General features: G+C 45.1%; 3 protein-coding genes across 6 annotated transcripts; 2 read left to right on the forward strand and 1 right to left on the reverse strand.

Moving 5' to 3' along the window:
* The first annotated feature begins 294 nt into the window (after positions 1 to 294).
* Positions 295 to 12253, forward strand: rab11fip1b (RAB11 family interacting protein 1 (class I) b). 3 transcript variants are annotated; one of them, XM_060050055.1, is made up of 8 exons: positions 295 to 834; positions 4017 to 4489; positions 4960 to 5828; positions 5877 to 6922; positions 9503 to 10335; positions 10369 to 10411; positions 11072 to 11192; positions 11437 to 12253. In XM_060050055.1, exons 1-8 carry the CDS (start codon positions 485 to 487, stop codon positions 11635 to 11637), a joined length of 3936 nt encoding a protein of 1311 aa, XP_059906038.1. In that variant the 5' UTR covers positions 295 to 484; the 3' UTR covers positions 11638 to 12253. The 3 variants fall into 3 exon arrangements, with proteins under 3 accessions (XP_059906038.1, XP_059906039.1, XP_059906040.1); XM_060050056.1 differs by having other exon boundaries at positions 5925 to 6922; XM_060050057.1 differs by lacking the exons at positions 9503 to 10335; positions 10369 to 10411.
* A 682-nt stretch (positions 12254 to 12935) lies between these two features.
* Positions 12936 to 16616, forward strand: brf2 (BRF2 RNA polymerase III transcription initiation factor subunit). The gene is made up of 4 exons (XM_060050068.1): positions 12936 to 13246; positions 13517 to 13576; positions 13832 to 14153; positions 15502 to 16616. The coding sequence occupies exons 1-4, from the start codon at positions 13096 to 13098 to the stop codon at positions 16421 to 16423; spliced, it is 1455 nt and encodes a 484-aa protein (XP_059906051.1). The 5' UTR covers positions 12936 to 13095; the 3' UTR covers positions 16424 to 16616.
* Positions 16617 to 18504: 1888 nt separating this feature from the next.
* Positions 18505 to 27361, reverse strand: anxa4 (annexin A4). Of its 2 annotated transcripts, none has more exons than XM_060050071.1 (13): positions 27254 to 27361; positions 26015 to 26065; positions 25561 to 25648; positions 24341 to 24435; positions 23407 to 23520; positions 22846 to 22936; positions 22332 to 22411; positions 21832 to 21888; positions 21649 to 21742; positions 21200 to 21295; positions 20760 to 20818; positions 19902 to 20024; positions 18505 to 18706 (listed from the first exon to the last, which is right to left on the reverse strand). In XM_060050071.1, the coding sequence occupies exons 2-13, from the start codon at positions 26021 to 26023 to the stop codon at positions 18647 to 18649; spliced, it is 966 nt and encodes a 321-aa protein (XP_059906054.1). In that variant the 5' UTR covers positions 26024 to 26065; positions 27254 to 27361; the 3' UTR covers positions 18505 to 18646. The 2 variants fall into 2 exon arrangements, with proteins under 2 accessions (XP_059906054.1, XP_059906053.1); XM_060050070.1 differs by having other exon boundaries at positions 18505 to 18737.
* Positions 27362 to 27365: the final 4 nt, after the last annotated feature.

A 27365-nucleotide genomic window follows, 5' to 3' on the forward strand; every position in this document is an offset into this window, starting at 1 on the left:
TATTGTATATTAAAAATGTATATTATTAACTGTCTGTATTTCGTTGAATTTGCTTATCTATTGGCAGAACAACTGAACCAACACATTTTAACACAGGTTTTACTAGTCAACACGCAGGCTACTTGGCTATTAGACTATAGTTTGTGAACAAAGTTCTTTGTGATGGAGTTTTCAATAGGGCGTATACATGCAGGCACTGTAGGTTAGTAATAACAATGTAGCCTATTTCTTAAAAGCAGGTGTGTCGTGCGTTCAGTGCGTCACGTGACTGCTTTCAACCTGCTGGAGGCGTGTCTTTAACTTCTCGACGTAACCTTACACGCCCAATCAGCTGGTTCTTCAAGTTCGTCCAGTGCAGTTAACAGGCAAAACTTTCTCGCATTTGCCTCCCAAGACAAATCGAGGTACGGTCAGCGACGGTTAACTTGCGGGTGTTTCCCTTTATCTTCTCGCTCAGTCCTGGGGAGGGTAGCGCGGGTCAGCCATGTCTTTGGCTGATCAAAGTCAACAATGGTTCCCAACGAGCGCCCAGGTAACGGTGCTCCAGGCCAGAGGACTCAGGATAAAGGGAAAAAATGGCACCAACGACGCGTATGCCATCATGCAAGTCGCGAAAGACAAATTTTCCACCGAGGTGGCCGAGAAGAGTGTGGCGCCAATGTGGAAGGAGCAGGCCAGCTTCGACCTGCCTCCAGCCCACCAAGGAAACGCCGAGCGCGGCACGTTACGCGTTCACGTGATGCACCGGGCGCTTGTTGGTCCAGACAAGCCGCTGGGGCAAGCTGTTGTCAATCTGTTGGATCTCCATGAAGTGAAATCCAGAAACAAGACAGAGTAAGCGTTCCAGTACAAACAAGAGATTGAGTGCACAATATGCTATATATATCATAATGGTGGATTCTTTTTTGGAAAGTAAAGGTTATTTTGGATTGGGGTGGAGACGTTGGCCTGACTGGTTCTGTCTTACTGTTTACACTTGACAATGACCCGTGTGTGTACACGACACACACACACACACACACACACACACACACACACACACACACACACACACACACACACACACACACACACACACACACACACACACACACACACACACACACACTTGTGAAACTTATTACAGTTTGTAAAGTTGTACACATACTTTATGCATGGATTCTTGTATGTCTTGTAGTTAATTCTTTAATTTAAGTTGTGTTGTGTATTGTCTCCAAAACATTGACCATTCAAGTTGTGTTGTGTTAAGGCTGCAAAAAAACTTTCCTTCAGTTCTTTGGTTTAAATCCAGCTCAAGGCCAGCCTTGCATTCCTGTCTGCTTCGTGGTGAAAAACAAACTATGTGGGCCGGACTTGAAGTGTGCCGTGAAATGTGTTGTGTGGGCAGCGCCCGGCCTTGCTTGTTGCACAGGTGTTTCTATGTTTCCATAGTAATGGTTAATCTTGTTTACATTCCTTCTAGTCAATAAGGTCATCCAGTAGTGAATCCATTGAAGGGTCATAACATGCATCCAGTCAATGAATGTTCTTTAGGCTGCTGACGTTGTTTCTAATAGCAACTTAAACCTACTTCATGTTCATTATAAATAAATTGGTTCATTGAATATGTTTTGCGTGCAGAGATATGAGTTTCAAGAAGCCTGTTAAAGGCTACATTTTTGTGGAATATTTCTTTCACCAGGCTAGCAATTTGAGATCACCCACAAAAGATACAATCACTTGTTTTAATGCGTGTGTGCTTTCCACACACACATTAAGGAACATTAGTGAGTGATGTAAACACAATGCAGCTCATGACAACAGAGGAAGAACCTCAGGAAGTACCATCTCCCTGATGACTCGGCGCTTGTGTCTCTAGAGGCAGATGGGTTTGGACTTTTTTGTTTATTTTCAAGAAGTTTCTTCTCTGTAATGTCAGACTCTGCACCGAGTGCATCAGTCGTTCCAGTGAAGACGGACGTTTTCCTTTTGTCTGTTGAATAGCAATCCTGGCCGACCTATCCCACAACAATATGAGGATAGAAACGATTGAGTTAACTTCTCTTCAAACATGAACACACGGCCTACTATAATGCATTGTGTTGCAACCAGATAATTGCTATATCTGGTTATCAGGGTCTCGGCAGGAAATGGCGAAGGAAAATCATTAGCAACCAGAAGTAAAGTGTGTGTGTGTGTGTGTGTGTGTGTGTGTGTGTGTGTGTGTGTGTGTGTGTGTGTGTGTGTGTGTGTGTGTGTGTGTGTGTGTGTGTGTGTGTGTGTGTGTGTGTGTGTGTGTGTGTGTGTGTGTGTGTGTGTCCAGCTGAACGTTAGAACAGGACATTATGTCTCTTGTCTTGACAGGCAACACAGCGCTGTCACCCGAGTCCTTTCGGGCGTTACGTGACTACCTGGCTACGCCTGGTTCTTTTGTTGCTTCCTCCTCGTGTCATTACGGTTCCTTTTTTATCCTCCTATATTCAATGGTAAGCATCACTGAATAACAATGGGTTAGAAAGGTGTGTGACGAATCCTCGCGCTGTGCCTATTTCCGCACAAACATTTCTGCCGAAGAGAGGCTTGCTCATCGTTCATCCTTATCTATTGGCTGAGGGCCTAGGAAACAACCTTTCACAGCTGCCCTTCACATGGACAAGCTATCAGAGGAACTCTACTTCACCTTTTGACATATGAAATGCTTTTTCTTTGGTGTATTTGTGTGGCCTGTGCTGTGTCGTGTACCAGCCAGTAACTAATCAGATTCCTGTAGAAGGCGTCTCCCTTAGTCATGTGTAGGTGTCAAATTGAACGAGGAGCAGACAAGTGGGGTGAGGAGGAGAGCGGTAGGCTGAGGAGGAGAGTGAGAGGTAGAGGGAGTGGAGGAGAGATCTAGGGTGAGGAGGAGACGTGGGGTGAGGAGCAAAGAGGGAGGGTGAGGAGGAGAGGGCAGGCGGAGAGAGGGAGGGTGAGGAGGAGATTCTTCCCTGACTCTGGGCGATGGCGTGATGCAGACAATGACTAATGTGTTGTTGTGTTGGTAGTAAAGGGTTTGCTCTGCATACCTACCTGTTTATTATGACAGACAGACCTTTACTGTAATGACCTTCTGGTCGAGAGAATAGATTGTTCCCTACAATATGACATTTACAACGTTTCCCTACAATAGCTGGGGATGTAGTTGATGTATTGTTGCTTGAGCCTATAATCACATTTCAGTGGATCCAACTCTTCCATTGTATCTTACTCCTTGCTAGAAACTACAACTATTAGAAACGGGACCTTCTTTAGTTTAGTCCAAAAAGACCAAACATTCATGTGATTTATGACTCACACACACACACACACACACACACACACACACACACACACACACACACACACACACACACACACACACACACACACACACACACACACACACACACACACACGTATCCCCCAGCCCCCCCCCCCATTTCCTTCCAGGCTTCAGTTGCTTGTTTGTTCAGCTCTGTGGGGGATGAACTGCTGGCCTCAGCTCTTAACCCAACAGGCCCCTTTTGAGCTGACTGTGTATTTTTATGCTGACAGTATACATTTCTGTCTTGCAAGTTGGTGAAATAATTTTGGCCATTTTGAAGGCATACATGACGCTAGGAGTGGGAGTGTATGTCTGTACACCTAAATGAGAAAGCCGAGGGACTGATTAGATGCTAGTTATGTACAGGTAGATATAAATGTAGTCAAATTGGTTTTCTTCCATTCGGCTTCTCCATCCGGTTTGTTGGGTTCTGCACATCAACGTCAAATATTTTTTCATCGTTTTTGTTGGAAGTGATCTGAGATTTAAGCAAAACAAATACACCCAAACCCATGGGTTAAGTGGGTGTGGTAAAAGTAACTAATTCAATTGAACAAAAAATCAATGATAAATAATGTAATTAATTGAAATTGATCCACATATTTAAGCCAACGAGAAGCCTAGCGCGATTAGCATGTGTCGCACCACGAGCGCCCTCGCCTGTCCTCACAGACCTGCTCTCCTTCTCCTCCTCCAGGTGGTTCAAGCTTGTGGACAAAGGCGGCAAGGCGGACAAGGAGCGAGGGGAGGTGCTGCTGGACATCCAGTTCATGAGGAACAACATGACCGCCAGCATGTTCGACCTCTCCGGCATGGACAAGTCCAGGTCCCGCCTGGGGAAGATCAAGGACAAGCTGCGGGGCAAGAAGAAGGACGGCAGCGGCCTTGACTCGGTCTCGGCCGTCGTGCCGTCGTCGTTCAGCCAGGTGCTGACTGACAGCGAGGAGGAGGTGGAGGAGGAGGAGGAGGAGGAGGGCGTTGAGGGGGCTGTGGGGGCCACCAAGGGGAAGAGCGGCAAGAAGAAACTCAAGCTGAAGTCGTTGTTCTCGCACAAGTCCACCCTGAAGAAGAACATGTCCCAGTCCATGTCGTTCCTGGGCCCTCTGCCTGAGAGGAACCAGACGCTGTCTGGCAGCCGGTCCTCTGGACTCAACGTGGAGCCCTCAGAAGGTCAGAGGATCCAAGCTCTTAACTTCTACCCTCATGTCTTTTCGTAACGACCGTGCACATCCAACTCTTGCATGAGAGTTAGACTCGTACTTGTTAGCTAGAGGTTTACATTAGGGGACTTCAGCCTCAGATTAAACAAGACTTTGTTGTGCCGCTGGTGCCAGGAACTAACGCTGATCTGGGACGGACTGCGTTTAGATTATCTGCACTGCATATTTGTAATAAATTGAAGTGTACTTTGAAGCTCGATACTTTGGTCCAAATGGGTCCGATCAAAAATCGTAACAAATCATGATTGATTTTAATGTGAGGGTTTTAAACTTGTTTCCATGTATTTATTATAGTGTGAGTTTAGATTATATTAGTTTTAATGATACACTTTGTACTCAAGTCTCTCTTGAACAAGAGACCCGGATCTTCAATAATAGTTTGTCTGGAACCCTTCCCATTTTGTTCTTCTTCCCCTTCAGGTAAGAAGAAGTTCAAGTTTGGGCTCCACAAGCGTTCCGGAAGCAACGACAGTAAATCCTCCCAGGCCTCCGCCTCGGTGGCGGACCCGGCCCAGCGCGGCGGTCCCGACGGCCCCAGGCCCGGCGGCCATGTGTACACGGAGGAGCCCACGGCCCGGCCAGGCTCCCGGGCCAGCTCCACCTTCAGCCTGTCCAGCTCCGGCCGGGGCTCCATGGAGGACCTCCACCGGGGCTCCGTGGAGGGGTCGTTCAGCTCCTACGATTCCCTCAGGGTCCCCCGGCCGCAGTCCTCCCCCTGGCTGAGCACCAAGGCAGCCGAGGAGGGAGAGGTGGAGGAGGAGGTGGATGTGAGTGAATACGAGCAAAGGAGAGGGAAGCAGGAAGAGGAAAAGGCCAGACAGGAGGAACAGATAAGGATAGAGAGGAGGAGAGAAGAGGAGGAGCAGAGGAAACGTCTGGATGAAGAGAGGATCAGACGAGAGGAATTGGAAAAGAGGGAGATTGAAGAACAACAGCGTAAATATCAAAGAGATGAGGAGGATAGAATTAGGAGGGAGAGGGAGGAAGAGGAGCGGTTTAGGAGAGAAGAGGTGAAAAGAAGAGAGGTGGAAGAGGAGAGAGAAAGAATAAATAGGATGGAGGAGGAGGAGGAAAAGTTTAGGATGAAAGAGGAAATGGTCAGAATAGAGAAAGAAAGAGCAGAGAGAGAAGAGAAGGAACGACGGGAAGAGGAACGGACCAGGTTGGAGAAAGAGGAAGAAGAGAAAATGAAGAGGGAATGGGAGGAAAAGCAAGAACGGATTAGAATAGAGAAAGAGAAGGAAAGGTTAGAAGAGAAATACGAGAGAGAAAGGGTGAGGTTGGAGAAGGTGAAAGAGGAGGAGGAGGAGGAGAGAAGAGTTAGGGAGGAGGAGGAGGAGGAGGAGGAGGAGGAGGAGAGAAGGGTTAGGGAGGAGGAGGAGAAGATGACCATGATACAGGAAAGAGAAGAGAGACGACTGAGAGAAAAGGAATTGGAGGATGAAAGATTTAGGATGGAGAAGGAGAGAGAGGAGGAGAGAAGGGTAAGGGAGGAGGAAAGGTTGAGTGAGATGCAGGAGAGAGAAGAGAGAAAACTGAGAGAAAAGGAACTAGAGGAAGAAAGATTTAGGATGAGGGAGGAGGAGGAGAGAAGGGTTAGGGAGGAGGAGGAGAGAAAGGTTATGGAGGAGGAGGCGAGGATGAGTGAGATGCAGGAGATAAGACTGAGAGAAAGGAGTCTAGACGAAGAAAGATTTAGGATGGAGAAGGAGAGAGGGGAGGAGGAGAGAAGGGTAAGGGAGGAGGAGGAGGAGCGGATGAGTGACATGCAGGAGAAAGAAGAGAGAAGAGTGAGAGAAAGGGAACTAGTGGAAGAAAGATTTAGGATGGAGAAGGAGAGAGAGGAGGAGGAGAGAAGAGTCGAAGAAGAAACGACTAGAATAGAGAAAGCGAAGAAACGGCAGGAAGAGGAAAGGATCTTGATAGAAGGGGAGGAGAGAAGGAGGAGAGAAGTGGCAGAGGAGGAGGAGGAGCAGGAGGTCAAAAGGCAAGAAGAACGGGAAAGAATGAGGAGGGAGGAGGGTCTTCTTGAGGAAGAAAGGATCAAGAGGCAAGCACAAGTCAGGCGGGAGGAGGAAGAGCGTGTGCAGGAGCAGCAGAGACGGGAGGACGAGAGGAGAGGGAGTGAAGAAGAGGGAGGCGAGCTAGAGGAAGAGTTCATGACCAAAGAGACGGTGAGAAACACACCGTTTGGCCCCCCCTCCGCCCACGACCCTTATCTGGGTCCAAACTCTGCGTTGACTAACAAGAGCCCCGGAGGAATAGAGTCGGCGCGTCGCAGGGTCCCCGTGCGCTCCGTCCCCCCCTCCGAAGACGACGGCCCCCCAACACCTGAGGGACCCCTCGCCAGTCGGACCGCCGACGTTCCGACCGCCAGGCAAAGGTGAGTGTGTGTCTACATGGGGGGGGGGGGGGCTTCACACTCTTCACAAACACACCAGGCCTATTCTTTACACGATGGACTTTCATACACAGCTGCACATATAGTATCTGCCTAGTAAAACTAGCAGTAAAACGTTAGTCGTTAGTCGGCCTTAGTAGTAAAACAAGGCAGTATCGACCATTTGAGTTATTGAGGAATAAGTCATATTTCATATTTACACTGATGTATTTTTGCATTTGGCACAGAAGCATACACACCAACATTATGTACAATGCACAAATATCGAGCTTAGTTAAAGCATATTAAAATGAATGTAGAATTGTATATTATTATAGCATGAAGTTTATAAACTTGTATATATATTCTCATTTATTTAGGTTGAGGTTATGCTGCTAAAGCAAAAGAAATTCCACTGCTCACTAACTTATCTAACCAGTATAGCATAACTTCAAAATCAAATGCTAACGACCAATTCTAACTTTGCAACATTCACTACAATGACCACATTGTTAAGAAATAACATTTTGAAATCAAGCTCTTGATTCTGCTATGAGATGCCCCAAGCGCATGTACAAAAAACATTGGATGTTGCTAGCTGTAGCCAACTGTCGGCTACATAACTACTGCATGTGTTTTGTTTGTCTGCTTATTGATGCCATGCTCTGCCTGTTCATTCTGCGTAGTGACTTTGAAATCCACACTTTTAAATGTGGAATCAAACAATTAAATTGGAGTAGAGTAGAGTAAAATAGGGTAGTATGACAAATGTCATTGTCAGGCTCTGGTGATTGCTCCATTTTGTTCGTTTTTAGCCACTCGTGTTTCCCAATCCAATGCTTCCTCAAACTGTCCTAGTTTCTGCCTATTCAGGGAATATACTTTCCGGTGACTTTCTCCCTGCTGGGTGAAGCAATGTCACTCATAGGACTACTGTGCGCGACGGTTCCCCTTTACTATTATCAGGGAATGTTCATCTTCAAAGTTCAAATGTACTATGCATTTTGGATTATGTTTGTGCGAGTGGTTCCATGTGCACGCCATTTGTGCCTTGAGTTACATTAAGCTCATTATGTATACCCAAAAAATGCAAACTTTTTTATATGGAAGTAATTACGTTATATCAATATACATTTTACTTTTCTGACCTATTCTGATAATTTTCTAGATCAATTAAAGCACTTTGCTAAATGTTTTATAAGTATACGATAATGAATGGCTGGATAGGAATCGTATGCGTCATTGTGTCTTCAGCTTTCCAATCACAGTCCCGTTTTTGCCAAATGTGACAGCCAACCTAAACGAATACGAACTGAAACACAAAAAAGCATATCAATGAACGTGTTCCAATCACTGAGATAATCCTTTTAATTAATCATCATAATTGCACACGAAAGGAAAAAAAACCATAACAGGCACTAAATCAGTTTCTTTACAAGTTGTCCATGGCTTGTCACTTGACACCATGAAACCTGACGGTAAATGATCTTCAACTGCTTGTTTATGCATCCTGGTGTCTAGCATCTAGGGCAAAGTGTCATATTTCCTATGAGGAGGCCCTGAGATCTCGTTTCATCTCCACTAAGGGCGGTCCATGATAATAACATTATAACAGCCTGTCCAGTCCTCTAGGTATGAATGAGATTGTGTAGGACAAAGGTGTGTTACTACACTTAATCAGAAAAAAAGTGTGTAATAATGTGTAAAATGCAGTGTAATAACTAGCGGACTTGGAGTATAGTCCGTAGACGGACAGTATAATAACTCTGACCCTACTGTAGAGTCAATAGACCTGAAACACCTGTGGAGATTTGATTTCAACTGTTGGCTTGTCATCCATTCCGCCGTCTCGTGTATACATTAGCATAGCAACGGGTCAGTTAACTCGGTGTGTGTGTGTGTGTGTGTGTGTGTGTGTGTGTGTGTGTGTGTGTGTGTGTGTGTGTGTGTGTGTGTGTGTGTGTGTGTGTGTGTGTGTGTGTGTGTGTGTGTGTGTGTGTGTGTGTCAACTTGGTGTCGTTACAATCATATGTGATAGTGCAAGGTGTCACAAGCGGTGTGTGAGGGGAAGTGGTTGCCTCTTGCTCTGAGAGGTGAGATGAAAAAAAGGAAGGCTGAGAATTTGGCCTGCAGAGGTACAGTGAAAGAGAAGGAAATGTGGTTGTGTGTGAGCTTTTCTTTGGTTCATTACTAATGCATTGTCTCTCAAGTGTCTCCCTGTGTCTCTAGTGCAGAGCATTCTGCCGACCGAGTGAAAGGTTATACTGCTAGAAATGCTTACGGCTTCCGCTATTAATGAATTCTACATTAACTCAAACTAATGTACTGAATGATGTACTTAACAAATAAACGTTTGGGTTGCGTGTCCGACTCACACATTTTCTAACGCCTGTAACACCTTCATTTTACCAAATGACAAACCAAAAATATTGATGGTTGATGATGGTTAGATGTTCTTGGTTAAATATGTCAGTCGCTTTATGTCAGTCGCTTCTAAATATGTATTCATGACCTACTATTAGAACTGATAATAATTATGATGCAAGTAATGTGATTCTGCTGGGATATCCTCTCTACTCCTAGTCCTGCATCGCGACGCCCCCCCTCACCACTTTTCGAGCCGTCCAACCCATTCTTTGAAGAATCGGAATCCGACGAGCATTTATCGGGGAAGAAACGCCACGCCCCTCCACCGCCTAGCAACCAAGAACTTCTTCATGACCAACCAAACAACCTTTCTGTCTCCACCGTCCCTTTTGTTTCCCCTCTGGGGGGAATCAAGACCGGCCTTCATCTGGATGAGGGCTCTGATGGCGAGAAGGACCGCCCGCGTGCTGCTCGCACAGCTCCTCAACCTCCTAAACGACACGGACCCCGGATTGAACCGATTTCTTCCAAAGAAAAAACGGTTCAAACGGTCCATGCGACTGGAGCCTTTGAGGCGCCACAGCCATCCAAAAACACCAAAGGTCCAGCTCCGGCTAAACCGAACCCAAACATAACCAAGGTATCGGCGCAAGTCCATGATGGGAGGCCAGAGCATGCTCCGAGACCTGCCTTGTCCTTCAAAGATACCCGGAAGAACTCCAACGTGTCTGGTCCTCACACAGTGACGGAACAAAGACCCAGCACGTATGGAACAAACCCCTTCGACGAGGAGGATGAAGACGAGGAGGCCCAGACTCCTCTCGACACCGATGGTTCTTCATCCAGAGTTAGATCGCTGAAGACGGTCCGAGCACCACCGCCCCCAGAGGACAAAGAAAGCAGCCCCGCGAAACCGAGCAGGAACGCGTGTTCAGAAGCCACGGTCTCCTCTAGCGTGAGACCCACGGGCCCGCCCCCAACCGGAGACGCCAGCGAGACCCAAGCCACCGTGCAGCCTCGGAGGGCAGAGGCTGCCGCGGAGCAGGCAGGTAGGGTGGAGACGGCCGCCCGGCCTGCTGCAGTCAGGTCGGAGACGGGCACCGGGCCTCCTACACCCTCACAAAGGTGAGACCTCAACAGCTCCGATAGCAGTAGCCTCTCTCCCCCCCCCCCCCCCCCCCCAGGTCAGAGTCCACACTATAAGCCTACCAGTAGTTCTATCAGTTGTATTCGTTGCACGATAGATGGTGGAGAAGTAGTCGTTTTGTGAACTGGTATTTTACTCGTAGTTGGGTGTGTCTGTGATTTTACGGTGCCTGGTGTTTTTCAACCATTTTAATATGGTTAGTGTCACGGTATTGAAGGTCGATGATCCACCACAATGCTTTCTCCACGTACTATACTCTTCTAATCAGGCGCACCTAGCTTTGTTTTACCTGAAGAGAGTGCTTGATAAGTGGCAGTGGGTGTGTTCGATTTGTACTGCTTCTGGAGCCTACAAGGTCAGGTCGCCCACTGCAATGGTGTGGTTGGTTTGGTACTACAAGAACAAACTTGTTCTTGTAAAAAAAAAAAAAAAAAAAGCTTTTTAAAAATGTGCTTTATGAGCACATTTCGACTCTTTTCCTCCTTGATCTTGTAATCAAATAATACTGTATAAAATATGAGTTGTTTGATGCAACATTATCTTTAAGGAGGAAGAACCTTGTTTTGACCCCCCCCTTGAGTGCGATGGGTCAAGGGCTCATGTGCCACGGAGCTCAGATGTGTCCCATGTCGTTCCAGAGGCCATCCAGTAAAGCCTCTCAGAGTGTGGGAGCAGCAGTCTGCCGTCTCGTCCGTCTCGGCCACCCCAGCCTCTAATACACCGTCGGAGATCACCCGGGCCGGTCGGAGCGCTGTCGAGGTGAGCCCTGGGAGCGTGTTGACCGCGCGGTGGTTAATGGTAATGCAGGTGAAATCAGGAAGATGACACTGTCCTACATGTATCCCATGGTATACCCCCTGTAAGGGTTACTGAGGGGAGTGCGGGATTAGATTATAAATAGCCTCGTAAATCCCATTAGCAGCTGTTAATGTTATTACTATTTTCGGCGTAGGTGTAGTTAATTTGACGCGTGTAGTGCTCATTGTGACCGTCTGGTTCCTAGGTGAAGGAGGAAGAGGCCAGGGGTCCATTCTCTCAGCTCACCCGAGGAGAGCTCATCCTGCTGCTGCAGAAGCTCCAGGGCCAGCTGACGCAGAGGGACCACAAGATCTCGGAGCTGGAGCAGTACATAGACAACCTGCTGGTGCGCATCATGGAGGAGGAGCCCAGCATCCTGATGTCCATGAACGCTCTGAAGCACTGACTCAAGACATGTCTGACTCAAGGCGTTGGTGTCTAAACTCGATGCACGAGGCCATATGATACAGCCGATGTCTAATCATAATGGCATGATACCATTCATTTTATACACTAGATGTCTAATCATGATGTCGTGAGAGCATTTGATACAGTGGATGTCTGATCGCCGTACATGATACCATCCGATACAATTGTTGTCTAATCATGACGACATACCATCTGATGGTTTGTTTAATTATGACATCATGATACCACCTGAAACATTTGATGTCTGATCATGACATCATAAAGGCAGCACTCCGAACCATACAAGGTTGATTGAGGTTGAGGGTAAACTATTTCCACCGATATGAAGGAGAAAATCACTTGAAATCAAGCAAATGTCTAGAAATACCATTGACTCAATGTAAACCAAATATACGCTGTGTATTATAAGGGATTTTTAAAGATGATCTAATAAATTAGCCTTCATAAATATGCTTTTGATTGACACTTGATTATTTTTGTATATCCTGTGGAATAGGCCCATATACCACATTTTCAAAGATCCTTAGAATCCGTTTACTGCTTTTTTGGTGTAAAAATGTATATACGCAAATAAAGAAATGCATTAAATAACAGTGTTCCTCTGGTTTATAATCACGTGCGTGAATCAAAATCTGATTTTATATAAGAACTTATTAACTGAACTTAATGAAGTAGAATGTGATGGGGGGGAACTCAAAAATTTACTGGTGTGTCTGGTTCTGCCTTGTTGCCCGAGACCTTGGAGATGGAGGTGTTCAGATTTAAACATGTAGAATATGGGATGAAGACCAGGGCGGAGACCAAGTGGCGGGAAGAGATGGGTGGGTCAAGTTATTTTTCATGATTATGAGGACCTTCAAGTGGACCCATCGACTAGGGGACGGGCGGAGGACTTACGTTGTTTAAAATCACAGGGTCGTAGGGAAGCCCTCCACTGGTTGTGTGAGAATTTATACTGCTGACTGTACAGCACATTATGTGGGTATTTTTTCAAGGTAGGGACAGACTTCGAGAGACTTTCATTATTTGGTTTGCCTACAAGAGAACCGCCAACTGTTTTTCTAGGCAGATTCCTGGCTGTGCCCACTGGGCTGTATCCTCGTGCAATACATGTGGTTGATGTAATTACGAAAATAGACCAGCAGTTGGCAGTATCCGCTTCGACGCATCTTTCTACTGAAAAGACTACAAGAAGAAGAACACCGGCCTATTCACCGACGTTAAAAGGACGTCAGAGGAGTTATTTGTTTACCCCTCTGTTTCCATTTCTACTGAAAAGACTACAAGAAGAAGAACACCGGCCTATTCACCGACGTTAAAAGGACGTCAGAGGAGTTATTTGTTTACCCCTCTGTTTCCATGTGGCGTTTTCGTCAACACGTTGCACGAACAACTTTGTGGAACTTAGTAGTCAGAAGTTGGTAGTAAGTGAGACATGCTCCGCGCAGCTCGGTCGTGCCCACAGTGCGGCTCGTCAAGTGTCGTTCAGGATGATCTCTACGCGGAGTCCCAACTCGTCTGTCAGGACTGTGGCTCTGTGGTGTCCGAAGGACTTCTCGTCACGGACACGGGCGCGGGAACAGAAGGTATGCTAATGCTACTAGTCTATTCATGAACAACACATGGATGTCCAACATGCATGTTTTTTAGTTAGTATTCGGAGTATTTCAATAGTAATTAAGTCTGATACTATGAACTTGTTTGTGGCGCTAATCATAAATAGAAAGTAAAATAGAGATGAAAACCAATTAATACTTCCTGTTATTGTGATATGGAACACATCACTGTATTTTATTTTCTATCATCGAGGCTTATAGTTTAAAATAAATTAACTTTGTACATAACCTTCCTTTTAGATGTTCGGTATAGTCACAGCACAGCTGTGTCAAAGGTACCCTGCAGAAATCTGATAAAGGGTAAGTAAGAGTATTAAAGTTGGCCTAATACAAGTCTTGTTTTATGGTGTCATGTTAAGTGGGACCGTGTGTGTGTGTGTGTGTGTGTGTGTGTGTGTGTGTGTGTGTGTGTGTGTGTGTGTGTGTGTGTGTGTGTGTGTGTGTGTGTGTGTGTGTGTGTGTGTGTGTGTGTGTGTCGGTTTGTTATTATTAACATTGTCTTTTAATATTGAATGATAATGCAACACATGATCATCCGCGCCGTCCTTCCTTCAGGACTGCAGCGTGTGCGAGCGTTGTGCCGCATCCTACGGCTCAGCTACGATGTGGAGGAGCTGGCGGAGGTTTACTTCAGGCAGGCGTACACCCACACCAGCTTCATCCGCGTCACGCTCGCCAAGAAGGAGGCGCTGGTGGGCTGCTGCGTGCTGGTGAGCTGCCGGCTGCGCAACTGGCCCCTCGCCCTGGGCACCATCAGCGGCCTGGTGGAGACGGACCCCGCGCTGGTGGGAGGGGTCTTCAAGCAGCTGGAGAAGGTCCTGGACGTGGAGGTCCCCAAGAGCAGCATCACCTACGTGCTGGAGGCCCACTCCCGGGAGTGAGTGCTGGACCCGCTCGTAGCGTAGATGTGGTCAACGTTATCATAGATGGGATGCATCGTTGAACATGACAAGTAAACAGTAGGGTTATGTTTTAGTGATATGCAGATGATTAGTTGTAGGGTGATTTATAATTGATCTTGTTCTCTTCAATCAGTTTAAAGGAGAATTTCACCGGTGGAGACGTGAATCTGTATTGAAAGTGGGTCATATATTTAGTTGAAGAGTAACATAAATTTCAAATTTCGTGCCTTCTTGACCGAGAAAAGGCAGATATTGACTTTTTGGCACTTGCGGATTGAAGACGACATCTCCCCCAATGCCAATCAGCGTTCACTCCCTGAGGGACGTAGCATAACAGCCAATCAGCGTTCACTCCCTGAGGGACGTAGCATAACAGCCAATCAGTGTTCCCTCCCTGAGGGACGTAGCATAACAGCCAATCAGTGTTCCCTCCCTGAGGGACGTAGCATAACAGCCAATCAGCGTTCACTCCCTGCAGTCCAGCGTGAACAGCAGCATGGAGGAGAAGTGATTGTTGCCGTTTGCGGACTCCCGGAGCTCTATATCTAAATAATATAATTTCTATATAATATCATGGCCGAAAGCTGTGTGCACCTCAGCAGCAGGCAGCGGGGCTCCGGCGGAAGACAAGCGCGGGCAACAATCCCTTTCTCCTCCATGTCGCAGCTCTGTCTACTTCAGGTTAATGTGAAAGTGGAAGCATCAGAGACGTCGGAGAACCCTACGCAGTCATTTGAGATTCATAATTCGTCTGGAGACGAAAAACTCCAAAAAACTCCATTATATTAGTTTTGTGATCGTTTGACGCTAAAATCCAGATCGAAATCCGATTAATCGCCCAGCCCTAGCGGGAAGTGTTAGAGGTCGATAGGGATTTCCTCAGTCTCTGGGGGAAATTATGGAATGTTGCAAGACCATTCAAAAGTTTCTCTTTTTCGAAATGCAAATTGGATGAAACATTATTTCATTCACGCGTCTATTTTGTTGACCGATGGGCATTACCTCAGTCTCAGGGTGAGCATTGCATCAATACATACCGGGACAACTCCACCTCTCCCATCTCACAGAAAGGCTTAGAAATGGTTGCCAATATGGGATTAAGAATAATAGGCCTTTACAAATTATATTTATTTAAATAATATTTCAACTTCCTCCCCTTATGACGTTACTGTTCTATGATTCTATTATTTGGGAATTTAACAGCTACATGAACAGCTCCAGAGTCCAAAAAGCTATCCAAATTGTTCTCTAAACAACTGTTCTGCTTTATAAATCTAAAAGCCGTCCGTGTTCTGGCCCTCACTCTTCAACTGATCCCTCCAGGTACAAACTGAGCAGCGCTCACGTCCCGGAGGAGCTGGCCGAGACCTCGGCGGACCTGGCCAAGCGCGCCGTGGCGCTGGTGGAGCTGGCCACGGACAGCTGGATCGTCACGGGCCGCCACCCGGTCCCCATCATGATGGCGGCCATCTTCATCGGCTGGCAGTCGCTGAGGCCCACCAAGACGCGCCTGCGCTACTCCCTGAACAAGTTCTGCCGGCTGTCGCACATGCCCCTGAACAAGACGGCGGCGCAGCGCGTGGGGGAGATGAGGGAGGTGCTGTGCCGGCTGGGCCAGGAGATCCCCTGGCTGAGCGGGGGGGCCCCGGACGACGTGGCTCTGCACGTGGAGGACATCCTGCAGCACCGCCACGCCCTGCTGAGGGAGGCCCTGCGCACCCACGAGGCGAGCCAGAGGGCCGAGGAGGAGGAGAGCCGGGGGACTGAAGAAGAAGAGGAGGAGGAGAGCCGGGGGACTGAAGGGGAGAGCCCGGGGGCCCAAGAGGACAGACGGGGGACCCAGGAGGAGACCCAGGGGAATGGAATCCAGCCCAGCACCGTAGACCCCCCACCGCGAGCCCCCGGCCATCAGCCCGACGGGACAGATTCACCGCCAGAGCCGTGCACGCTGAAGGCCGTAAATGGAGATCCTGAGGAGGGAGGCGGCGAAACGCAAGGTACCCAGGAGCAACGGCCGGCGGTCCACTGGGGCAAGAGGGCGATGTTCGCCCCGCCCTGCGCCCGCCACGCCAAGGTCTGTAGGACGGATGCTTCGCGGTGGGCCGAAGTGAACGGAGACGAGGAGATTTCCGACAGCGAGATCGACTCGTACATACGCAGGCCTCAGGAAGTGAGGGACTACCTGCAGACGCAGCAGCAGCTCCTCGCCGCCACCGAGGACCAAGAATATTCTGGAAAGAAGTGAAGGATGTTCCTGGGAATGTTCAGTGCACTTTAATTCGATTATTTTTATGCCTACACTGATGGAAATACTGTATATTAATAACTATTTTTCAGTTTGAACATTTGCTGGATTTTGTTTGAATTGTGCGCAATTGCCACTAAAGTGAGTTTCTGTTTTTCTACAATTACCTTAAAATAAATAACTTTTTTTCATTGATGGTACCACAAAGATTTCCATGTGTTTCAAAGGTTTGAGCAGTGTTTTGTGCTTTGGGCAGCATGTTGAACCTAATATTGCTGTGACATTATATTTTGTAGTCCAGGGGTGTTACAAACAGGTGACCAGAGGGGTGCTGGTAGCCATGCTGTACTGAGAACAGTTTGACAACATCCATTATACACTAGAAAGCAGCTCAGCGAAAGGGAATATGACCTTGTGGGTAGTGGTCCCGAGATGATGCCTCATGAAACGTCAAAGCCTCGCAGCCAGATTAACCACTGAAGTGGTTCGACCTCGAAGCTTTAAATGAGTAGGCTACGCTAGGGACACCTAGTGGTGAATGAAATTATGATCAAAGAACGTTTCCTGTGAACCCAGCCCAAAATGTGATGTTTGCTTCGTACAACATCAAAACATTTGGAATTAAAGTAATTTCAGTGATGTATAATGAGGGTACCGTTCGTAAATATCTCCCGAGCTCATGGTAGAAAATAAATCATTTGACAAAGATTTTAAGAAGTCATCCTGGGCAAAATAGGTCTTATCAACTACAGTAGCCTACTAATAATTGTAATAACACTGCATGATGACGGTGATTAATTCAATAGCCATTAAATTGATCTTGGAACTGGGTTGTCTTATTTTTGTAAATGATGTGCCAATTGTGAACCCATATCGCGGAACAGCCCGAGATGAATCCGCGAACGTCACGCTACGTCATTTCGAAAGAGGGATTGTTATGTAGTAAATACATTTAACATGAATGTTTTTACACCAGAAGAACTGAGTGCAGATTCAGTACATTCAAAATAAACATTTCTGGAATGTAGAAAATAATCAGCAATAATGAGTCACTGAAGGGCATATGCCTGATTGTCTGATATAGTAGCACCTAATCAAGTTTCATTATTCCAAACTTAAAGGCACCCAGTGCAACTTTATGTAAACATTCAATGAAAAATAAACATTCAATTTCTAGTCTTTTTTACACGCAGTAAGTTTCAATAACTCCATACCATTACATATCGACATTCAAGGAGCAAAGATGAGACGTCGTTGTGTGGTGAGAACTGATTGAAAATCGTAAACAACAATAATCGCCGGTGGGCAGAAGCCATTTTTCCATTGACTGGAAGCCTGCTTTATTTATTATAGGTTACAAAAAATAAAGAAAATGGCGGCATTGTTGTTGTTATCGATTTTGTATCAGTTCTCACCACACAACGACGTCTCATCTTTGCTGCTTAAATGTCGGTATGTAATGGTATGGAGTTATTGAAACTTAGTACGAGTAAAAAAGACTAGAAATTGAATGTTTATTTTTAAGCCTCGAAAGTTGCACTGGGTGCCTTTAAACTATTGTATTTTACATATTCTGAAATGATAATACTTGATGTTAACGAGTACGGTTGGCCAAGTTAATCACTAATCTGTTTCGTATTTAGATTGAGTCTGGCAGTGTCGTAATACTAATGTTATATAATCATTCAGGGTACAGTACCAGGCAGTGGCACTGCGTTGCTAGATTTTGAACTGAAAACGTCATTTAAGGAATACGGACCGTTTCGCTTCAAAAGTCTCACGAGATGTTAGACAAGTCTCACAGACTAGAAAGCTGCGGTAGCCCTCCCTAGTGGACAAACGTGGAACACACATATGGGCTGATGGTGTGCATGATCTATGAAGCTTCCACCTTAAATTGATTAGACCGTACTCTGCTGGCCTCCTAATCATGCTTCAGTACTTTATTAAAAGGTAATTGGATCAGACGAGTCTATGGGAGCAAAAAAAAAAAGTCTCCCAATTATACAAATGGATTTTTATCACAAGGCGGTGGTGAACATCCATCCGAACGGGGTCAATAGATAAACACAAAAGGTGTAAAATGTCACTGTTTTTTTATTGGCGGATATAACAGCGAAAAGGTATCTTGTGTATAGGTGAAATGCCAGGGGCCGATTGTAAACGCAGGGTGTAAAATAATTGAATTTCCGAGCAACCAAACAACATGGCTGACTCCGCCTTCTACTTGTCTTCTCCACATAACTCCAGCAGGATCTTGCGGTAGTCCCCGGATGTGTCGCCCTGCCAAAATCAAACAGAATCCCAAGAAAAGCTTTAAAAAAAGTGAAACACAAGAAACATAGTACCAATGCAATCGTCTAAAGTCAACACCTGATTTGTTAAGCAAATAGCCTTCTCTTTTGCCGCTTTTCCACCGCACATGTAGCTCGACTCGACACGACACGACTCGACACGGTAGCAGCACGGGTCGTTTTCCACCGCAAATAGTACCTCCTGAACGTGGGCGGGGTCGGCTGCGCGAAAGGGCCGTGACGTATTTGTGTACGCGACGCAAACAACACATACACAACCCACACATGGACAGAACCCACATAACAACAATGGAGGACATCGATCACATTACTATTATTAGCTGGCATGTTGAAGAAGTTGGAGAAGTGGAACATGTTGGCTGCGGCGCTGCTATGGATGTTACCAGCATGGTTACCATGTCGCTCTCGTGACTTCGTCACACTCTCTGGCCAATCAGTCGCCGGCCGTCTGCCGACGTCACCTTTTAGCATCGGCTCAGCTCGCTTGGAACCTAGAGCGAGTAGGTACTAGAAAAAGCAGCCACTTCAGGTACCAGATACCATGGTACCGCGGTGGAAACGCAAAAAATGCGAGCTGAGTCGAGTCGTGTCGAGTCGTGTCGAGCTGGTACCATGCAGTGGAAAAGCGGCATATGTCACCATTCCAGACCAACAAACGTGGACAAACGTGAATTGTATGCACTTTAAGTGTATTCATAGTGCTCTTAAAATTATCCTTTCCCGTACACTATTTGTGATGGCAATCACCAAGAAGAAGTAGCCTGGCCTGGCCCGCTTAGGTATTTCCGCTCAATTTGAATTTCCCTTCAGTACTACGTCTGGGTCTGCGGTATGTTAGTGGGTTTTCAACCCACAAATGATCTGCGTCCAATCAGTGAACAGAGGGAGTGGCTGAGAACAATGCTTTAAAGTCAGCTCTCGTTGACAGACATCTTCACGCACAGTGTTTGGTTTGTTAACAGCCTGCGCGTAACGTGATTGCCGGCCAAACGTTAGCGATTGGTTATGGCAGATCCAGAGTGGCACTGGGCCGATCCAATAGTTTTAAACTACAACGGACACCCGCCTTCAAGTGAGTTAACGTTTGTCAATTGAGTAGGTCCAGACTCTCTGTGCAAATGAAATGAAGTATGAGAGTCTGGTAGGACCAGTTGAATAGTCACCTTGATAAAGGAGTAGAGGGTCTTCCCATACATCTTGAAGAACTCCACCTTGATGTCCAACATGTCGATCTCGGCTCGTGCCACCATGGTCCTGATGAGGACGCTGTCTGTGGTTCCCATGCCCTGGGAGGAAGTGGGCGTTAAAAACTGGGACTTCAACTCACTAGCAAGAAGAACACCTAACTCTCTCGCTCGCTCTTTCTCCCTCTCTCTCTCCCTCTCTCTGATTGATTTATTGGTACGATGGCTGGGCAGGTGGAGAGGCTGCTATAGAGGCTGTGTTGGACTTGGTTTGTCAAGTTCATAATATGTTAGCAATTCTGTGGGAATTTACCTAGCTCACATAGTAAGCCTTATTTTGAGAACTGAATTCAGCTCTGCTGTGTGATTCAATTAGAAGGGCATTGATGTAAACCTATCCCTAGTCAGTCACGCTATTATGTGTCTGCTGTGCTGTCTTAGCTTGGGTGGTTTTTTAAGTGACCACAAATATCGCCATAGTCTAAAAGGTATACACTGCCTTGGGTCATTTCATCCATTATGTCCTTGTCTCTGTTTGACTTGTGGGAGGAATGCGGCTGGTGGATTTGCATGCCATTTTTAGTGGAGCTCTGAATATAGAAGTAGGGGTTTAATGGCTGGGGTGAATGGCATTGGATGGTTATGGTGAATGTTTTTCTTTCTGGGGGGTGGGGTCGGGTACGAATAAAGCCTGGATTACATATCAGGGAATTCAGATGGGTTAGGGTTAGGTGAGTCCAGAGGAAATTATATATAAATATCTATACATATAGACAGACATATTGACACACAGACACACCCATTATTGCATAGTAAATTCAGAGGTCAAACTCCTACCTTCATTGATTTGTACAATCGCTCAGCGAAGAACGCTGGCTTGTTCTTCAGACATTTCACTGCAATAAGGAAAAACACACAAAAAAAAAAAAATACTTTTAACATTGCAATCATCTTGCTGAAACCCGCCGTCCATTTCAACAGCCAGCCATGTCGAGCCCTGCAACGTTGCATGAAATTCCCCATACACCACAACACTATTCTACACCGTCTCAGAACGTCCACCCCGACGACAGCATTAGCCTCTGCCCGGACGGAGCTCCGCACGTCCACACAAAACGAGGAAGTGGCATACCCTCAGGTTCGGCCGGGACTGGCCAAAACCATGTATTTTCTGAATGACAATATTATTTTATACACCGTGACCAAATGGCATAATGACTGTGTTCCAGATCCTCGACACAATACCAAAACGTCTCACTTAAAGCAGCGTAACAGACCTATGGCCAAGAAGACCTCCTCCAGACTGCCAGACATCTCGCGCTTGATGCTGTCCTCGATGTCCCGTCCAGACACCTTCTTGTACTCCTCGAACACTGCAACACCCAGGGGAACGGGGTGTGGGTTATTTTATATTTGGTGTTATTTTATACAAGTGTTATTCATATGAAGGTTATACAATAGAAGGGTTATTTTGTATAAGGGGTTATTTTGTATAAGGGGTTATTGTTAGTGTAAATCTTATTTATATAAAGGTTATACAATAGAAGGGTTATTTTGTATAAGGGGTTATTTTGTATAAGGGGTTATTGTTAGTGTAAGTGTTATTACTATAAAGGTTATACAATAGAAGGGTTATTTTGTATAAGGGGTTCTTTTCTATAAGGGGTTATTGTTAGTGTAAGTGTTATTACTATAAAGGGTATATAATATCAGGTTTATATAATACCTTTGAGCAGGTGGTTCCGGTTCCTTACACAGAGCACAGTGAGGAACTTCACTTCATCCGTTCCCCAGCGAGCCTCCCCTGCCTCGAAGATATCCTAACAGGACACCAGGGACACGAGCGTCAACCACCACCACCCACAACACAGGGACATCCAGATACTCAGAGTGGCGGTGGTTAATCTACCTTAGCGTCCTGGACCGCCAGCGCCGGGTCCACAGCAGTGCCCTCGTCGCGCCCAGCCTGCCCAATCGGATCACAGCGACAATGTTATCCCTAACACCCAATACATTAACTTCACATCAATTAAATCCTGCTAAACCCCATTTTCTTTAGCCCCGAAAACCCTTTTTCCTCCAAAAATGGTTTTAGAAGCACGGATAATCTCTACCACAATTCAATGGGCCCTCACCACATGTTAATCCTCAAATAAATCCCACAAGGTGTTTGACTCGCATTGGCCAACAAAGTGAATTCAAAATAAGTACGGCGTGGTGTGACACTTTCCTGAACTAAAACATTAGTTTATAAAAAAATATGCCTCTTATTTTGTGGGGTGAATATTGTATCATGTTTGAATTAAATCGTTTTTTTATATGGAATTGAACAACATAGAGTTATATTTACTGTAGACTACATTTATGCAAAATGATGCTAACATTTGGCATCACGTTATGTTCACTCACCGTTAGCAAGGACACAAGAACTCTCTGGAACATTCCAGAAGTGTCTCCACAAACATCATCTTCCAGGCTATTGTCATGTTCTAGAAACAAAAACACAAACACACAAAAAAGTCAAATGCTTGCCCTTTACAAATAAAGGACACAACAATAGCCTGCAAAGGGTTAGAGAGCCATTACTATCATGAATAATTGATGTTGCAGTTTGCTTTCAAACTGTATTTCTCTGTCTCATGCTAAACAAAGGCAAGGAGACTGATGCATAATATCCGATGTCAGATGTCAGATATATTTACACACACACACACAGTCTTTTACATCATGAAATTATATTTTCATGATGGAAATGTATTTCATTACAAATTGCTGTGATGTATCGTATAGCCCTTTGACTGTAGTAGTACAATTTAAATTAAGAGGATTAATCATCACCATCGTCATCCTACACAAGCCATGTGCACCAATAGACATTTGACCCATTGTTCATGTTAAACAATAATTACAACAAGATACTCACTTTTCTTGTAGACCAGATTGATAATTTTGACTTCCTCAGTTGTCCTTGATGCAAGAATATCAATGAGAGCGGCCTCTTCAGTTCCGGCACCCTAGGATCAGAGATATGGTATTATAGATTGCTATTGGATACACAAACATATAATACACCTGGATAAAACCAACGCGGAACAAACCATTACCAATGCTGGATGAGTGAGATGGAAACACATAAAATGCCTTTACAAAAACAGTAAACAAAATACAATTGATGATAGAAGTCATATGGACAACCTAAAAAGGGAAAAAAAAAATCATAACAAGCTATAACAGAACAAAGATAGTTTTATATTGGTTGAAATAACTTATTTTCCACCTATAAAATAGTCTGTTCCGATAGACCCTTTCACAGAGTAGTCATTGTAGGCCAAACACGGGTCACAAATTGACCACGGACCATCTGCCTTTTGTACACAAAAGAAGCAGGCCTGTAATTAGTGTTACGAGCGACCCCGGGGTTGGTCCTACAATGACACGTCTGTGAGAAGGGTCTAAGGGTTGGACAGTAGATTGTCATTGAGACCTTCATTGAGGTCCTCAGCTCATGGGCATCGTAGACGGGCGCCAGCATCAGAAGACCCAGGACCACCTTCTGGAAGTTCCCGCTCAGCTCAGAGTCCAGGTCATCGGCTAGGCTCTAACAGGGGAGCAGTGAACCATGGTAAACAAAGCTCAGTTCATGCTTTATTTGAAGAGATGTCGGCCAATTCCCGTTAATTGTTGCAGTTCTTATTCAGATTACTCGTTTTCATGGTAAACAAAGAAGACAAAATAACATAATTAGGACTAAGACTTAAGGTTAATTATACCTATGGTAAGTGCTTAAACTTTGTTAGAGGGAGTCAACTTGCATGAATGAAGTACTACTAAACCAATACTACAATAGCAAAAAATTCAGAATTATTCTACACATGTAACCTTCCTCAAGGTGGGAACCATGTCTATTTGGTGTGTACATATAGAAAACGGTCATTGGTGCCGTGTTTCCCACAGGGCGTGTTCTGCAAGGAGAAGCGGTAGAACAACGGTATGACCTCAGACTGGAGACTGTTGACTGACTCACTTTTTCTACCCACGAGGATTCTCACTTCAAATCTTTTCCCTCTCGGTGGCTTCCTCATTCCTTTTCTGACATTTGAAGTAAACACTGCTCTGTTAGTGTATCGAACCAGATGACCCTAGGAACCATCATTTCCCCCTTTACTCGATCCAAAGGTGTCCTTTAGAAAGACAACCTTTGTCCTTGACTCTATCTCTGCTAACGCTGCATAGTAGGCATGTGTTTCCTTTCACATAAATGGTTAACTTCCCACATTCGTATCTACAACACCGCACTGAGCCACACCCATTGTCTGCCTTTGGGAGTATTAACTCTTCAACGGTTCTGTTCGGTCGTCTGTCTTGGGCGGGGCTTCACAGTAACACACAACTATTTAACGAGGAGTCCAAACACTCACCTTCCCCACTTGCTGTTTGTATTGTTCTTTGATAAGTTGCCTCTGGGCGATTGTACGGCGGGCAAGGACCTCGATGAGAGCTGCCTCATCAGTGCCTGTACATTAACATATAAAACCATCCCACACACACACACACACGCGCACACACACACAGTCTGTCAGAAAGTATAACACTGCTGCTTTGCGTATCAGTTCAAATGGGAGTCCGAACAACATTTCCCTCCCACACTGTAACTGTTGCAACAATGAAACCATTCAGCAATAAAAAAGTGTAAAACTCTAACCAAAACTTTTCAAGACACAATTTCAGTTCCTATGCCGACTGCAGTGTCAACAAAAAACAGAAACCCAATGTCTGCAAGGTCGGCTGCATTATGGAACAATCCTACAACCGGTCAAAAGTTCCATAGGACCTGCCCGTTTTCTAGCCTACATGCACACAGTTTAGCTTGTAGTTAAGCAGAACTGTATTTGCCCGTATCCTAGCTACTAAACATGGTTGCTGCTGCGATCACCATAGCCATAAGCAGCACTGTGTCAGTGGTTTGCCAATTTTTACTGAACTAGTGGGAAGGTTCTTGTTCTTGTAGCTGGTTGTAGCTGGTTACTGTAGCTACATCAAGCTAACATGCTGTCTGGAACAGTTTTGTCTCATCCAGCTGCCTACCTTCCGTTGTCAATGAGTCCAGCAGGACCATCAATCAAATCCAGAGCCCTGGAAAGACTGGTGAGACCAGGCTCTTACTTTGAAAAAATGACCTTTATAGGGACTGCCGATGAAATGTAGGCAATTAGCTAACTCTGAAACAGTCAATGACCATCAACCCTGTGAAATTAATAAATAAATAAAAAACATTGAATCCTACCAAAAAAAGAACACCAGAAGCTAATGGTTCGTTCTCCATAATGTGTATTCCATTACAATATTTAAAGGTTAAGGTGAGTTCTTAAATCGTTTTCTATCATGTGTATTCCACTGTCATATCAAGGGTTAAGGTGAGTTCTTAAATTGTTTCCCATCATTCTATTCTCAAATTTAAGCTCTCATTTAGGCTCTGAATATAATCCTCCTGAAAAGATGAGGTTGCAGAGATTAGAAGAGAAAGGCTTCAACGCCTCATGAAAATAGGCAAAAGGACCAATCAATAATTATTTCTCCTCAGGGAACAACAACAACAACAGCACCAGTTAGCGGAGACTGATTCCTGAGTGTCTCTTACCGGTCCCCTTCATGGCATCTCTGAGTCTCTTGATATCTTCCTCCACTTTAAAGCCAGCCGCCTCTGTCACTGCGCCACGCTGACCAATCTGTTAACCAACACAACACTGCTCAGTCCTCATGGGATAGCCTAGTTGGTACTTTTATTATGACGACATGACTCACCATCATCTCACACAGGTTTGCAATATTTACATTCTTTACTCATGTTAGCTTTCGTGGACTTTGATGTGTGGACATCAAGTAGTGACTTTTACTTTTGAATGCAGTTCTATTCTTAGAAATTAGCTTCACTGCAATTTCTCATAAGGTTTTACGGTTGTCATTGGGCAGTTTTTACGATGAATGCATGAAGCCATACGCAAAGCTTATTTAAAATTCAGTCGAACACCATTTACTACATGCCACTTCCTCACTTTCATACTCTTCTCCAGTCGTCTGTGCTTTCTACTTACCGCTGCCATTGTGATGAAAGCTGATTTAGCGTTCCAAACTCGAGAGGGATTCTGCAAGAAACGCAAAAGGCAACTTAATCAAATGTTCGTTCCAGTCTAACAACCCTCTGGCCTGGCTGCTGGCCTAGTTAAAGCAGGGTGCTCTCTCATTAGACAGAGGATAATATGCCTCCAAAACAGGAAGCCTCAAACACAGGATCGGGTTATGAAGCCCGGCTAATATCTTACGTCTCACGTTTTCCTATTGTTAACCCCAAGCAATAATTAATGCCATCCTTTTCGGGAAGGGCTTTCCTCAGTGAGGAGTTCTTTGATTGACATTTATGAAGTTATTTAAGTGGAAAGACAAAAGGGTTTGTGGAGCAACAGCTGTACCCATTGGAGTGAAGAGAGCTGCTTATTGGTTTATCTTAGCAGATTCACTTGAGAATAATTATAAAGACATATTTATAGATTGCAATGTGCAGACAAACCAGTACAAGCAGCATTGCATGGATGAGTTCTGCAAAATCCCATTTGGTTATCACATGACCTTTGCCATTTCTGAATGCATAGAATAACTTTTTTAGGTTTAATGAACAGCTAAAGGTTATTTTTAACCTGGGAAGAAGGTTGGGCTATAGTTCATCAATGTTTTCTATGTCAAGAGGAGTTAGGGATTCCACACTGTTTTTTCTTCTGAAGCTTATAGAATCTGCTAAATTATTCTTCTGAATTAAAATATGAATTACGTTACATATCATGGCATCCTTCCTCATTGCCTTTATAAACCAAACAAATTGTAGTATACAACACCTTCTATTCAATACGGATATTAATTTGGCAATGGAGAATAATGAATGAGCAGAGGATCAGCCATGGATCGAAAACTTGAATAAACATGGTAGGCCTATGTTGTAACTTTTCAATTTCTTCCCATTGTTCTGATCGTTGACTCGGCTTATGTTTGCAAAGTAGGGTTTGAGTTCGATAGAGACACAAGTCTAGATATAACCGTAACCTCACCGACCAACCACATTAGATAACATAAATCACATATCTTCTAAAAAAAAGTCGATAGTTTATCAAACTCTATAAAGAACGATTGAAAGAAGGGTATCAGTTAATGACTAGGTTAGTACGGAGCTTGGAACATGGACACACCCTTAAAAATATGTTGCAATAACTATATTTATACATCGATTTAACTTTTGAGAAAACGAATAGAAAGATGATAATTCCTAAATGATAATAGATTACCTCTTCAGAAGACGGACAGTTGGCCGAAACGTCAGAGGGTTGAGGACTGGACGAGTGAGATCCAGGAAACCAATTATATAACCTTTCATTCTCAGGTCCCGCCCCTTGCTCA

This window comes from Gadus macrocephalus, chromosome 4 (genome assembly GCF_031168955.1).
Source record: "Gadus macrocephalus chromosome 4, ASM3116895v1".
NCBI lineage: Eukaryota > Metazoa > Chordata > Actinopteri > Gadiformes > Gadidae > Gadus > Gadus macrocephalus.